Source organism: Ictidomys tridecemlineatus, chromosome 4 (assembly GCF_052094955.1).
Source record: "Ictidomys tridecemlineatus isolate mIctTri1 chromosome 4, mIctTri1.hap1, whole genome shotgun sequence".
Lineage (NCBI taxonomy): Eukaryota > Metazoa > Chordata > Mammalia > Rodentia > Sciuridae > Ictidomys > Ictidomys tridecemlineatus.
Window position 1 is genome coordinate 70,887,787 of NC_135480.1, and position 14,411 is coordinate 70,902,197.

At 39.2% G+C, this 14,411-nt stretch overlaps 1 protein-coding gene across 28 annotated transcripts in view; it reads right to left on the reverse strand.

Annotated features, from left to right (window-relative positions):
- Nucleotides 1–14,411, reverse strand: part of Dlg2 (discs large MAGUK scaffold protein 2) — a 1,969,681-nt gene that overhangs the window by 72,996 nt on the left and 1,882,274 nt on the right. For 27 of the 28 annotated variants that reach the window (XM_021725176.3, XM_078046781.1, XM_040285028.2 and 24 more), the window contains one exon: nt 5,431–5,607. In XM_021725176.3, coding sequence (XP_021580851.2) covers nt 5,431–5,607 — 177 coding nt within the window. Of the gene's footprint in view, nt 1–5,430; nt 5,608–14,411 lie in introns of those variants that run through there. The other variant, XM_078046786.1, reaches the window with a different exon arrangement.

The window sequence follows — 14,411 nt, forward strand, 5'->3', positions numbered from 1 at the left end:
GGCATGCAGTAGGAGCTTAGAGAATCTTGATTGAATGAATGAGTGAATAAATTCTCAAGGAGGCTATTAGTTCTTTATCTAGATGTGAAAACTAAGGCTCAGACAGGTTAAGGGACTTGCTGAATAACCACTGTTTCCTACAAAAAGTTGTTTACTGTTTCATAACTTTTTCTCTTAGTAAGAATCTTGGTAAAAATTTAGCATCACATTCTCTAATTGTTACAATAAGTATGTTCCCTTTGGAAAAAAATTGATATTAAGGTTTAACAGTTTATAGAAATAGTGAGACCACCTGTATACACAGACTGCAATGAGAACCACTGCTGTACTTTTCTCCTGCACTTAGACTCAAGCAATTAATTAGATTGTTTAAGCAGAAATAATTCTCCCCGCCTTAGTCTTGCCTCTGACCAAAATTCTAAAAACAAACTGGCTGGCAAAATTTGAGCAATCAATTCTGACACCTAGCATCTCCAGATAGCACCAAATGGTCATACTTTAATGAGCCCAACTGTCTCCCTCTCCCTTTTCCCTATCTCCCATCTGGTATTTTCAGGTTCCAGCCAATCACATAATTGGGTCAGGTTTGGAGAACAGTATAGTGGGAACATGATTTGTCACTGGGAGTTCCTGTGCTCCACAGGCCCTGTCAGAGGGAGAATGAAATACCATCCATGTCAGTAGCCACAGGTTTGCTGTGAAGGCCAGGTGAGCGAACTCTTATGTAATGCTAGACCCAAGCTGTCGTCCAAGAGCTCAGGGGAACAGTCACAGTGGAACAATGAACAGACACCTGGATTCAAGAGACTGTGAGATAGATCATGGTTTGGCTACTCGTAAGCTATGTGAACTTGGAAAACAGAGATTCTATTCTAAAAGTCTAGCTTTTGAAGTTACGCCAGCTGGGTTTGAATTTTATCTCTGTCACTCACTGGGTCTGTGACTTAGGGCAGCAATTCAGCCTTTCAGGAACTTAGTTTTCATGTTGGCAAAAGAGTAACAAAGACTTCAAAGATTATGGTAAATGTTCAATGAGACAATACAAGAAAATTGTTTATAACAAGTTCTGATACATAGAACAACAGGCTGCTGCTAAACTGATTGTGATAATTCCATTCATGAAGTCACTTGCCATCTATACTCACAGTGTCCTTACCTTGTGAAAGGGAGGTAACACAGATGCCCTGCCTCAGGGGCTCACTGTTATGGTCAGCCCCTCCCTGTGTGAGACAAAAGCACGGGCTTCCTTTTCTTCCTATGAGGGGATCCTCATATGTGCCACCAGACTTGAGAGCTGCAAGGACTAGGAGGAGCTCACACCTTAGCAGGTACTCATAGAGGTATAAGAAAGGTGTTTGTTTGAATCCTGGCTTAGCACTCTGCTGCCAGCATGGTTTTGGCAGGCAACTTGAGTTCTCTGAAACTCCATTTCCATAATTGGAAGTGTTCCTAAAATAATGCTCCTGGTATAGTAGAAAGTCATCTAGCATTGCTACCAGAGAGACCTGTGTCCAGCCAGGGCCTGGCTGTGCATCTTAGGGCAAGTTATTTGGTTTCTCTGACCCTATTTCCTTAAAAGGCTTTCCTTAAGATTAAATTGAAACCACATATTTGAAAGCATCTGGCATAAGACATAGTGCTATATTTTGAATGTTCCCACCAGTACTCAGATTGAAATTTAATCACCATTAAATTATGGTGATCTTAAGGACTGACTGGGTTATGAGGACCCTGCCCTCATGAATGATCTTTAAGGTATGATCTTTAAGGTCTGACTGGGTTATGAGGACCCTGCCCTCATGAATGGATTAATGCAATGATGTACTAGTAGATTAATGGGTTATCATGAGAGAGGGTCTGTTATAAAAGGCAATTTGGTTCTCTCCTATCTGGACCTTCTCATCACATGATACCCTGCAAAGCCTTAGGATTCTGCAGAGTTTCCACAAGCAAGAAGATGTTCCCTAGATGTGGTCCCTCAACCTTGGACTTTCCAGCCTCCAGAACTGAAAGCTAAATGAACCTCTATACTTTTTGAATGACCTAGTCTATGCTATTCAGTCATAAAACCTCCACTACCACCACCACCACCACCATCAACAACAACAACAACAAAAACCCAAACTATGACATATCTGTGCTACTATCAGATAGAATTTATCCCTCCATCTACTGCTTTTTCACTTCCCTTGGTACCCTTACAAGAGAGCCCTCATTATCTTAGTTCAGAATAGCTGTGGCACAGTTACATTAGTCTCATAAGTGGTAGACTCCAGGCAGTGCTCCTGTAACAGCAATTGGCATATAGACACTGCCCAAGCAATGCTTACTGAATTTCAATTTTGTCAACTCTTATTTTTCCACCTTTGGGAGGTGATATTGCAAATGAGTTAAGAGCAATTCTAGCCTCAATTCAAACCCCAGTCCTGCCACTTGGTAGATGGGCAATTTCAGGCAAATTAACCTTTTTGTGCCTTAAAGCCTTTCTTCCTCATTTGTAAAATGGGGATAATAATAGCATCTTACTCTTAGGGTTGTAATGAGGTTTAAATAAGTCAATAAGCATAAAGGACTTCAAATAGTGGTAGCATGCTATTGGAGTATTTTACTAAATACATTTATTCATCATCTTCAAAAAAGGATAGGAGGGATGACAATGTTGATATTCTTCGCATTATATTTTTATTGGGGTGATTAAATGGAATCATCAACATCATTACATTTTTGTAAGAAATGAAGACATATACAGATGCTATCCATTGTGAAATATATCCAGACCAGCTCTGCTAATTGAAATATACTCAGGAACTAGGATAAAAAGGAATTAGGAGTTAAAAACAATCTAATACATTTATTTAATTTCAAATTGCTCTAATATTAGTATATGAGGATTCTGTATGAGATAGGATTTCTACTTCCTTTCTCATAGTTTTCTAAAGTTTCCTACTTTTCTATACTGAGATCTAACATTTTTATAAATACATAAAACAGTGACAATAACTTTTTGAAAAAAATTAAAATCCTAAGGAGAAAGTCTGTTAGAAATTCAGTTATAAATTTTACATAAAATAAACATAAATACATATATACTTAAATAAATAGGTATATTTTATTTTATAAAAACACATGTTGGGGCTGGGGTTGTGGCTCAGTGGTAGAGCACTTGCCTAGCATGTGTGAGGCACTGGGTTCTATTCTCAACACCTCATATAAATAAATGAATAAAATAACATCTAAAATGAAACAAAACATAACACCACATACTTACATAAAATAAAATAAACATAGTTGTGAGGTAGTATTACTGCATCCTTCATGAAATAGAATGGAAATAAATGTCAATATTACAGATGCTGGACAAACTTCTTCAGCCCAGCATCAGTGTACTTGTTAAGTTGGTTTTATCCAAAGTATGAGAGAAATAGCCAATTCAAGAACAAGAATGGGAAGTTAAACTCCATGTATGTATAATATGTCAAAATACATTCTACTGTCATGTATAACAAAAAAACCCCACCAAAATTGGAAAAAAAGAACAATCAACAGCAGATGGAAAATTATTTCAAGAGGAATAACACTGAAATGGTCCTCAGGAGAAAAATGAGTAAACGAACAAATGGGTGACTTCTGACATATTAGTTAGACTCACAGAACCTCAGGATTGAAATGGGCCTGACAATCACATAGTTCAATTCTCCCATCCAGAATTTAAATCCTTTTTATATCTTCCCATGTGGTTCCTGCCACTTCTAGGCAGTTACAAGTAGTGGAAGGCTTTCTAGAAAATGAGCTGAAGTCTATTCCTCCATTAGCTTTCTTTCCTCCACCCCATTTCTATCCTTGGGGTTATATTCAATAAGATCACCGCTTTCTTATAGAGAAGAGCTCTTCAGACATCTCTGATTATGTCAAAGCAACCCCAAAAGCATGTTTAACATTTTTAAACATTTTTTTTAAAAAATGAAAACAATTACTAAGAGTCACTGCTTTGAATATAGCCTTTCAGTAAACACTACAAGCCATACTACAAAGTTAGAATACCCTGGCCAAGCAATGATAGGAGCGATACTACAAAGTTAGAATACCCTGGCCAAGCAATGATAGATGCTTAAAGGTAGGCAAAGGCCTGGAGGATGGCAAAGCGTCCTGGAGTTTCCATCACTTCACTGTAACACCATCCTCCCTGGCATTCCTCCCTGGGGGCTGTGTGGCCACAGGCAGAGATGAGAACTGTCTTCCCTGGGTCATGAGAGAGTTGCTCTGGAGGTATATAATTTACAATTTTTCACTGTGGTTTGTACTAGCTCCATCATTATATCACTTTGGTGCAGCAGCACTGAATATTCAGTTTCACTGGGGAGTTTTCATAAAGGTATGTTGGGGTTTTGGACATAAGAATGCGAGCTCTTAGGGGGCTGGGGTTATGGCTCAGTGGTAGAGCGCTAGCCTTGCATGTTCAAGGCCCTGGGTTCAATCCTCAGCACCACATAAAAAAAAAAAAAAAAAAAAGAATGAGAGCTCTTAGAAAAACCCACAGACTGAAAAAAAAAAACAAAACACAAAACTGATGACTGCTTTGAGCAATCATCATTCCTGATTTTGTACCAAATCTATTTTCGAAGAGTCAATTTTTGTTTCTTGCTCAACATTTTGCTGCCAAAAGGACACCTGTGGGGAGAACAGTTCTCTAGTGGCGATGATTAGAATCTGCTAGGACAGATGCAGGCACTGGCTGTTCTGGCATATTTCTGTCTTGCAAAAGTAGAGCTGAAGAAATGTTTGCAAGGGAAAGGGCATCAAGAAACACTTATACAGAAATAAATATCTAAGTGACTGTTGGGAATTGTGGGGTGGGGAATATTACTAACCAAAACAATGAAAAATAAAAAAGAAACAGCTATAAACTGAATCATTAGACTTTACCAGGTATTTGGCATCTTATATCCTAAATATTTGCATTTGAAGGTTTTCTGGTTTTTTTCATCAATATTTAAAGATATTACATAGCCAGGGACTTAGTTTAAAAAATCATCTACTTTATTTGTCTTTCACTGTTTGTAAAATTCATTGGTAAATGCTGAACATCTGGAATAAACCTACTGAGTTGGTAAGTCAGCATACAGGCTGGTGAGCATAACCTTGCACCTGCAGAGAGATGCTGGGAAAAGTTTGAGGAACACAGTGTAAGCAGATCTTCTTTTTTTCCTTTATGCCTTGTCACAGTTACCAATTTTGGTAAAATCCTAATATGAGGAAAATGAGATTTTTTTTTATTCATGTCACCTGTCACCACTGACAATTTTCCTTCAGATTGTCTATCCTACTTAAATAGTTATTTTGTGAACAGTTTCCTCCATCTTCCTCTTCCTTCATTTCCACGCCCTCTTTAGCTGAAGAGCTAATATTCTAATGTATGAAAAGCATTCTTACCTCCGTTTGCTAGGGATGACGCCCATCTCCTCGCTGTCTCCCTCCAGCGTGACTCTTCTGGCTTGCCACCACTCATCATCAGAGGCATTGATAACATGGAGAATATCTCCGTATTTAAAGCTAAGTCCTTGACTTGGCAGCCCACTGTCTTTGCTCTTGTCATAGTCAAACATGGCTCTGAGAGAAATGACAGAAGAGGGCATGGTTAGGAATCTCTGATAGTATGGATTTAAAATTCATGTTCTTGAATTTTCACGCCTTCCCTGAGAACCCATAATCTTTTGATCTCAACCTGCAGGATGACAGACTACATTCCCATTGCTTTGGCTACAGATGGAGGTTAGTTCTTGCTTCTCCTTAGGGATTGCAAGGGCAGCTTAGAGGTCCCTGAATGTTTAAAATGCAATAAGTGACTATATATATATATATATATATATATATATATATATATATATATATATAGATACACACACACACACACAGATCTGTTTATGTATGAGTTATAGTAGACCAATTTCATATTAACAACCTCATAAATCATTCTTTTTGCTATGAAGATTTTTATTTATTTATTACAAATCATTTTGCTTCTGTAAAATGCCAAGCCTGTATCATCACTGTACTTATCACTCCGAATTATGATACTTGCTGTCTGTATCATGTCTCTCTCACTAAAGAGCTTTTACTGAACCTTCACTAAGGCCAATGCATTGGCATTTTATGACTGGTGGGTGCGTGGATTGGAAGCAGAAACACAATGGTGAACAGAACCTTTCTTAAGCTGTTGTCTTAAGGAGGTGACAATTTATTGCAAGACCTATATTGCCTTCATCCTTTTGTATCCCACACTCTCAAAATCACTACCACACATGTACAGTGCATGATTTCCCAGGAGAAGCAGATTTCACCACCTCCCTATTTATTCCTTTGACTTCATTCTAAGAATTTTCTTGGCCTGTGACTACAATTCAGGTAAAACAAGCTAGATTTGGAGAATAAATTTTTCTAAAATCATTGAGAACCAAGAGTAGTTCTTTTCTTTCTTATTTTCCCCTCCTATTAAGGAATTGTCACATGTGCTATCGTAGAATCCAAAAAGGGCCCAAAGACAGTGTTTATTTCTTAAATACTACAGAAGTTGAATTATAATACAGCCCTTCTTCCATTCCTAAGTGATGAAATTCAAAGAGTTTCCAAGGTCTGAGCTCCAGAAAAAAAAATTATTTCCACTTTGATTATTTCCATTTTCCCTGCCAAAGGCTCAGACAAAGCCTTAGCCAAGAAAAGGGGTTGGAGGGTGACAGAGACCTGCTTCTCATGCTTCACTTCTCTGGCTATCTGATATGACAAACTAAGTAACATTGCTTAATCACAGAGTTTTTGATACAAAATCACTCCAACAACCACATTCTAATAGAGCTGCCAGTAGGTAGGTGCACTGTAGCAGAGGATAGCATAGCAGATAGGGCCACACAGGTGGGGCCATGTCCTGGTTCTACTCTCACTAGTCATTCAGCTGGTTACTTGGGCAAGGTATTAAACCTTTCTGGGGCTTCAGTTTCCTCATATATAACATGGTGGTGGTGGTGATGATAATAGCACCTCCAATACAGAGTTGTGTGGTTACAGGAGGTAATCTATGTAAAGTATGTATCACAGTGCCTGGCACAGAGTGATAACCAGTATGTATGAACTACTTTTCCCTTTTGAGTGTATACTAATCAAAATCCTTTCCATAGATTCCACTTTGTGCAAAAAAGAGTTAACAAAGCAGGCCTGAGACTGCTATCTGTAAGAAGGACCTTTTTGCAATGGTGCTCTTTGGCTGACATCTGGGTACTTAAGATTTTGGGAGGGTTCCCACTAGTTCTTGACAAGAATACCTTATGTGCCTAAGCTATACAAACAATATTGTTATGCTGAACACCTACTTTCCTCCTGGGAGTCTGGAGTTGTGGTATGTTCCAGGAGGAGGGTGCCTATGTGACCAGTTTCCAGTAAAAACCCTGGACCCTGGTATCTGATGAGCTTCACTGGCAAACAACATTTCACACCTGCTCTCCCAGCTTTTTGATGGAAGGAGTAGGCATGTTCTATGTGCCTCCATTGAGAGAGGAGTCTTGGAGGCTCACACCTCATTTCCTGTAGACTTTGTCCCAGGATCTTTTCCTTTGTTGATTTCACTTTATATCTGTTTGTTGTCATAAACCATAGTAACAAGTCTGTGTTGAATCCTGTGGAAGCTTGTAGAGAACTGCCAACCCATGTGTTGTTGTGTAGAACCCAGCACACATTCTTCAGACTGCAAGCAATTTTACATACGCTCCCTTGCAACTTGACCCATTCCTGTGAAGAAGGTATGAAAGGGAGTACCATCCCCTTTTTACAGACGAGGGAGGCCGACTGACTGACCCCAGGATACAGGGCTGTGTTTAGTGGCAGCAACCCAGGGCTGGGATTTGAGCCTCCAGACCTAAGTTACACTTCAGTGCTCTTTACCTTGTTCCCCATCCAACCTGGGAGGAAGGAGGTGGTGATGGTGACTGAGTGATAAAGATGACAGATATAATGACAACCATTGCTTGTGATCTTATGAGGCAGCCTGGCAGTTTGTTGTTACTTTTATTTTTGAAATCATAACAACTTTAAGAGGAAAAGTTAGTATCTCTGTTTTGTAGATGACGAGCCTAGAGGAGTCTAAAGGAGTCTAAAGAGGCTAAGGGCCCTGCCCCAGGTCACATGTTGGAGAGACTGAATATAAAATGAAGTCGGACTCGAAAACTACTTTTATGGCCATTTTATTATATTGCTCAATTTCCTAGACTGTTGCCCTCTGGCCATGCTCCATGACCTAGCTGTAGAAAGGATCTTAAATCTTTCCTTCAGAGCTAACTACCTCTTTAAATTTGTGAAGGTCCCTCACTCCTTAATTCTTATCCCAGAATTTCTTATCCTAAAAGTACTGGAACTGCTCACTTGGTTCCAAGCTCCTGGATGTCAAGTGAGAGGAGTGGAGATAGAGAAGCCATCAGGAAAGATGGCATGTGGTGCCAAGAATGTAGGCTCTAGGGCCAGACTGCCTGGGTTTTAAAACGTGCCATCTTGAACAAATTATGTAACCTCTCTGGGCCTCAAATTTTCTTCACTGTAAAACTGGCAAAATAACAGCTACCTCAAAGAGTTGTGGTGAAGATTAAATGAAATAATAAATGTGAAGTTCTGCAACACCAGTTTGGCCCCAGTGAATACTCAATACATGTTTTCTGGACTGTATGTAAAGACATCTGAAGCACCTCTCTATCTTTAGGACCCAGTACGACACAGGGCCCATGCAGATCCTCAGTATGGTCTATGAAAATGTTTCAGATGACTACTGTAAGGATGAGAGGGGGAGGAGTGCTCCTGGAGGTTTTTACCAGATTATTCATTCATTGAGTGTGCTCCATTGCTCCCAAGATTCCTGAAGGGGAACCCCCACTCCTGTCTCTAGCAATGGATATCCTTTTGGAGAGCTCAGCAGCATGCTTTTGCATGGGCTCTGTTTATCTTGGACAAACTGCCCCTCTAGTATTACACAGATTAAGACCTGTCAGGTTCCTAAAACCAGGCAGCTGACACATTTCAGCAGCTTCTGGCTCCTTTGGATATTAATGGAGCCCCACGTCTGGGAAAAATGCTGTAGTGCCCCATCACCTAATTTAAAAAGCGATAAGCTGTTTTTAATTTGCTTTATGTGCTAATTCATCACAGTAACTTTTATAAAATGCCATTAAGACTCACACTTTCCACCCAGGGTGCTTTTAACAAGTCCATTAGACAAGTGGAATTTGACACAAACAATGCAATGTCTTTCCCAGCCCTCCTGCCCCTCCTGAATTTTAGTGTGTGGTAGCTCATTGCCAGCTGGGGATGTCTAGGAAGAGTGAAGTAGATGCTCGTCCTCATGGCTCTGTTACATGGCTGCAGATACCTGGATGCCCTACTTAATAGCATTTTACTAGGGTTCCACAATGTGTTGAGCATTTTGTATTGTTTCATTCATATCACTGGGTAGGCAAGATAGCATATGAGTTGTAAGCCAGGCTTCTGAGACAGAAGAGACCTGGGCTTAAGTCCCAATCCATCATTCCTAGCTGTGATCATCTATAGGTGGCCATTCTCTCAACTAGGAAATGCAGATACTGATAACATTAACTTACTAGATTGTTGTGGAGATACAACAATGAGATCATACATTCAGAGTGCCCAACACAGAATGAATTTTGCTATTATATCAGGCAGCAATCCTGCCATGTAAGCATTTTGTAGTCTTGAAGGAATTGAGACTAAAAAATTTTAAGAAAAGGCTAGATAAGTGATAGAATCAGGATTCAAGTATAGAAAGATGTGTCTGACTCAAAAGCTCATGCTTCTGACCTTAGAAATCCTTGACAAGGAACATTTTACCTGGATCTCATTCCAAAGGCTTTCATGATTTGGTGATAATATGGACTAGGTTGCAAGAGGGATGAGTATTTCACTGAATCCACATTCAGTTCTCACAACTGTGATGCCTATATTAGCCTTCTGCTACAGATGAGGAAACACTGACTTGGCTAATTTCAGCAATATGTTGTGCTGCATTAGCTACCAAGCGTATATGGAGCAAGACTTAACCTGAAAAACCTGCCTGTCACCACAAACTGTAAATTTTGGGCTACACTAGTCCATTTTTGTTGTTGTTGTTTTGCAAGCAACCTTCTGTAATCCCAAACACTCATATTTTCTTCTCGAGCTTTGACTTTAGTAATAGGTAATAATCATAAATTATAAATAGTACTGGTGTTTTCTAAGTTGGTTAAAGCTGGGATGGTAGAGAATGACAAGGGTGAGAGAACTACAGGGACAGCATCACTCTGACCAGCAAAAATGATTTGATGTGTCTCATGATTACAAATGATAGGATAGAAAGAATAATGTCCCTAATCCAACTTCTAGAGATGGCTATACTTTAACCTCCAGAACCTGTGAGTATATTACCTTATATAACAAAGGGTTTGCCAATGTGATTAAGGTTAAAGGTCTTAAAATGGGGAGGTTATACTTGATTATCTGGGTGGATACAAACTAAATGTATGAGTCCTAAATTGGAGAAGAAGGTAGAAGAGTAGATGAGAGGGATGTGACTTGAGAAGGACTTGATCTACCAGTAGTACTGAATTTGAAGGTGAAGGAACAGGGCCTCTAACCAAGGAAAGTGGTCTTCTGTATAAACTTAGAATGGCTCTCAGGTTATAGCCAACAAGAAAAAAGGGACTTTAATTGTACAACCATAAAGAACTGAATTTGGTCTACAATCTGAATATGCCTCTATCTGAGGCTCTCCCAGGATCCTCCAGAAAGGGTGAAGCCCGCTGACAGCTTGATTTTATTTTGATGAGACACTAAGTCACTAGACTCATAGTAATTTCTTAAGGTAGCAATAGACCCAGGGTGCTGTGTAATAGCTACTTAAAAATGTGGAAATGGCTTTGGAACTGGGTACTGGAAAGAGGCTGGAAGAATGTTGAAGAGCATGATAGAGAATTTTAGACTATCTTGAACATAAGATTAACAAAAATATAGACTTTAAGGATGCACTAATGAAGCTTCACAGACTTCTTACAGAAATCTGGACTTGGAGGATGCTAAGGGGGGACAATATGTTATTGGACACTAGGAAAAAGATCCTTGCAAAGCAGTGAAAAGTTTAGTGGAGTCATGTTCTGCATTTATGTGAAAAGAAGAATCACTAAAGACCTGATGGGGTATTGTGTTAGGAATAAATAAAGGCTCTCCAAAGATGTCCATGTCTTAATCTTTGGAACCTAGAATCTCTAGAACCTATGCGGCATAAAGGACATGCTGATGAGGAGATTATCTTGGATTATCTGGGTGGGCCCTGTCTGATCATGAATCCTTGAAAACAGAAGAAGACGAGGCAAAAGAATAGAGATGTGACATGAGAAGGGCTCGACTGGCATTTCTGGATTCTAAAATCAAGGAAGGAAATTTATTATAGCAGCAATGGAGAACAAATACAGATGATAAGAAATAACATGATTTAATAGAAAACAGGTAAAAGTCACCAGTTTGATGATCCTGAACAAAGACTATTTGGAATAATAATAATAATTACCAAGCATCCGTAATAATCTATGGAGTGCCTAGCATTGGCTAAGCCATTGGCAAAGTATCTTTGCTTTATATAATCTTATCTCTGTAAACAGTGTGAAATACAGGTATGCTTATTTATGCCACACAAAGATTTTTAGGCTTTAGTTGCTTATATTTGTGTTTCATCTAATTTTCACAAAAAAACCTCTTGAGATTAATATTCTGTTCTCTGTTTTCAGATGAGGAAGCTGAGGCATGGAAGAAGCTGCCTCTTCCTTCTCTAAAGTCGCAAGGCACTCTCTTGAGGCCTCTTGTGAAGCCTACAACTTCCAGTCTTGAATGGGAATGAGTTTTGCCTCCTCTAATAGATCTGAAGTTACTGAGAGTATGTAGGTCCCAGAGCCAGCCTCATCAGACTCTTTACAGAGGCATTTAGAAATAAAGTAGTGAATCAGCAATAACTCCCTTCTGTGCTGTGAACTTGTTTGGGCTGGATGGGACTCTGTTTCCATGACAACTTTAAGGTCCAAGAAGCAGAGTGCTTTGACTCAGTTCCCTGTGTCTACTGAAGCTGAGGTCTCTGCTTGATTAAAGGAGACTTTGTTCTAGCCTTCTATGCAGCAGAATATAAAGTCCACTCTCTGCTCCATCCCACCATGCCTGGCTTGGGTGGTCTGTTCTACCCTCACATTAATAAGGTAAGTAGCTGTGGTTAGTGCATCAAGTAGAAACATCAGAGAGAAAGAGACATATTGTCAGTCCACCTTGTTCTGGCAGAATGTCATAGTGAAAATCAGTGGAGTGCTCTGGGCCTTGATTTATTTACAAATGGGGTTAGTTATTTCTATATCTTACATATTTTTAGAGAGTCAAATGAAGTGACATAGGAAAAGCTTTTAGCACAATAACCAATAGCTAATATAATTCCTTTACCTCAAACTTTTGCCTATTGTGGAGATGAATGAAGGGTAATTTCCATAGTGTTGGAAGGGAAATGGAATATGTCTTTTAAATGTGATATAAAAATACATAAGTAGTAATCCCCAAATCATTTTCTCAACAGAGGGCTGTGGGGAAGAATGATAGACTGACTGGGAGCAGAGAGATTGAATCTTCAGTAGTTCCTTATTTTATTTATTAATTTTTAATATTTTTAGTTGTTAATAGACCTTTATTTTTAAAAATACATTTGAATGCAGTCCTGAGAATCCAACACAGTGGCTCAAATCTGCTAGGCAAGTGTGCTACCACTGAGCCACAGCCCCAGTTCCAGTTGCTCTTATTTTAAAATCGAAGCTTTCTGTCTGTTTCTCTTTCTTAAAAACATTAATTTATCTCCTCATGAATGTAAGGAATAAGTGTTTCAACATAGAGGGAATCTTGGAAGTAGAAAGAATCTTGGATGGAGTTAAGAGACCAGGGTTCTAGTTTGGGCATCAACATAATCTTACTGTGTGACCTTGAGTGAGTAAGTTAACCTCTTTGGGCTGCAGCTTCTATACAATTAACAAGCCAGACAAACAAACAAACAAAATTGTTAGGTGTATGCAGCTGTCATGTTCTATGCTTCTGTTCTGCAAAACACTTTGAGGAAATGTAAATTTACATGTGACTGATATTAATCTATATCTCATAGGATTGATTATATTTGTGTTATGAGACTCACTTAGTTCTGTGTCATCTCCTTCATCCTTCTTCAATTCCTTCCTTTCCTCTCCCCACATCTTCACTGAACGTTAAGTGTCTCCTCTCCCATTACATTATATAATGATTTTGTTTGTTTGGGCATTGAACCCAGGGGTGCTTTACCACTGAGCTACATTCCCAGCCGTTCTTCTTTTATATTTTGAGACATGGTTTTGGTAGTTTGCCCAGGCTGGTCTTGAATTTGAGATCCGTTGAGATCCTTTTGCCTCAGGCTTCCAGGTTGGGGATTTCAGGCATTTGCCACATGTGGACTTTGCATGTTTTAGCTTGTGTGAACACGGGAGACAGGGAAAGTCCATATTTATTCTATTCCCAGGGCAGAACAAATGATCGATAAAACTTATTTTTTTTTGTTTTCAATCTTTCATTTATCATAGGACAATTTTTAGAATGACAAAGGTCATTTCTTTTCCTTTCTGCAATGGCATGTACAGTCAGAAACAATGGGTGAGGAAGGCCTGAGTGGTGTCTAGCATGGATTTCCATGCCTTTCTTAGGTGATGACTGAAACATTTCTTCCCTTCAAGTAAGAAGATGTTCAACTCAGAGTAGAGGAAATACATAGCTTTGTACTGATTACTTTTGACATCTCCTCAAGAAATAGTAATGCACACACCCTGTGGGTGAGTCATCATGTCCAGACTGAGTTCTGCATAGTCACTTATTTCCCTTCCACTTCAGTAACTAATTGTCCCCAATGAAAAGAATGGCTGATACCACCAGCAAACCAATCTCAGTGGTTGAAAACACATTAGCCTCTGTCAATTCTTATTTATTGAGTAACTACTGACCAAGTAGTTAGCCTGACAGTGCGCTAGGGCTGGTGTTTATTATCTCTATACTCAAAAGATGCCCCTCAAAATGCAGGTGTTATTCCTGTTTTATAGAAAGAAAAATTTATTTTGTGTCATGGATCATGGTATGATATGGGTTGTGCCATTTAATCATTAATAACCTTGGAAGGCAGATTTATACTCTTTAAGATACTCTTCTCATCACATCGGACTATTTCTACATCACTAGTGGGTTGGGGAAATGTCCATTTCTATTGTACCCAAGGAATCAGGAAGTCCCTCTCATGACTGGAGATGGATCTAATTAGGTACCAGAGGTCCTCATGCCTGGGCCTCCCTCTAGCT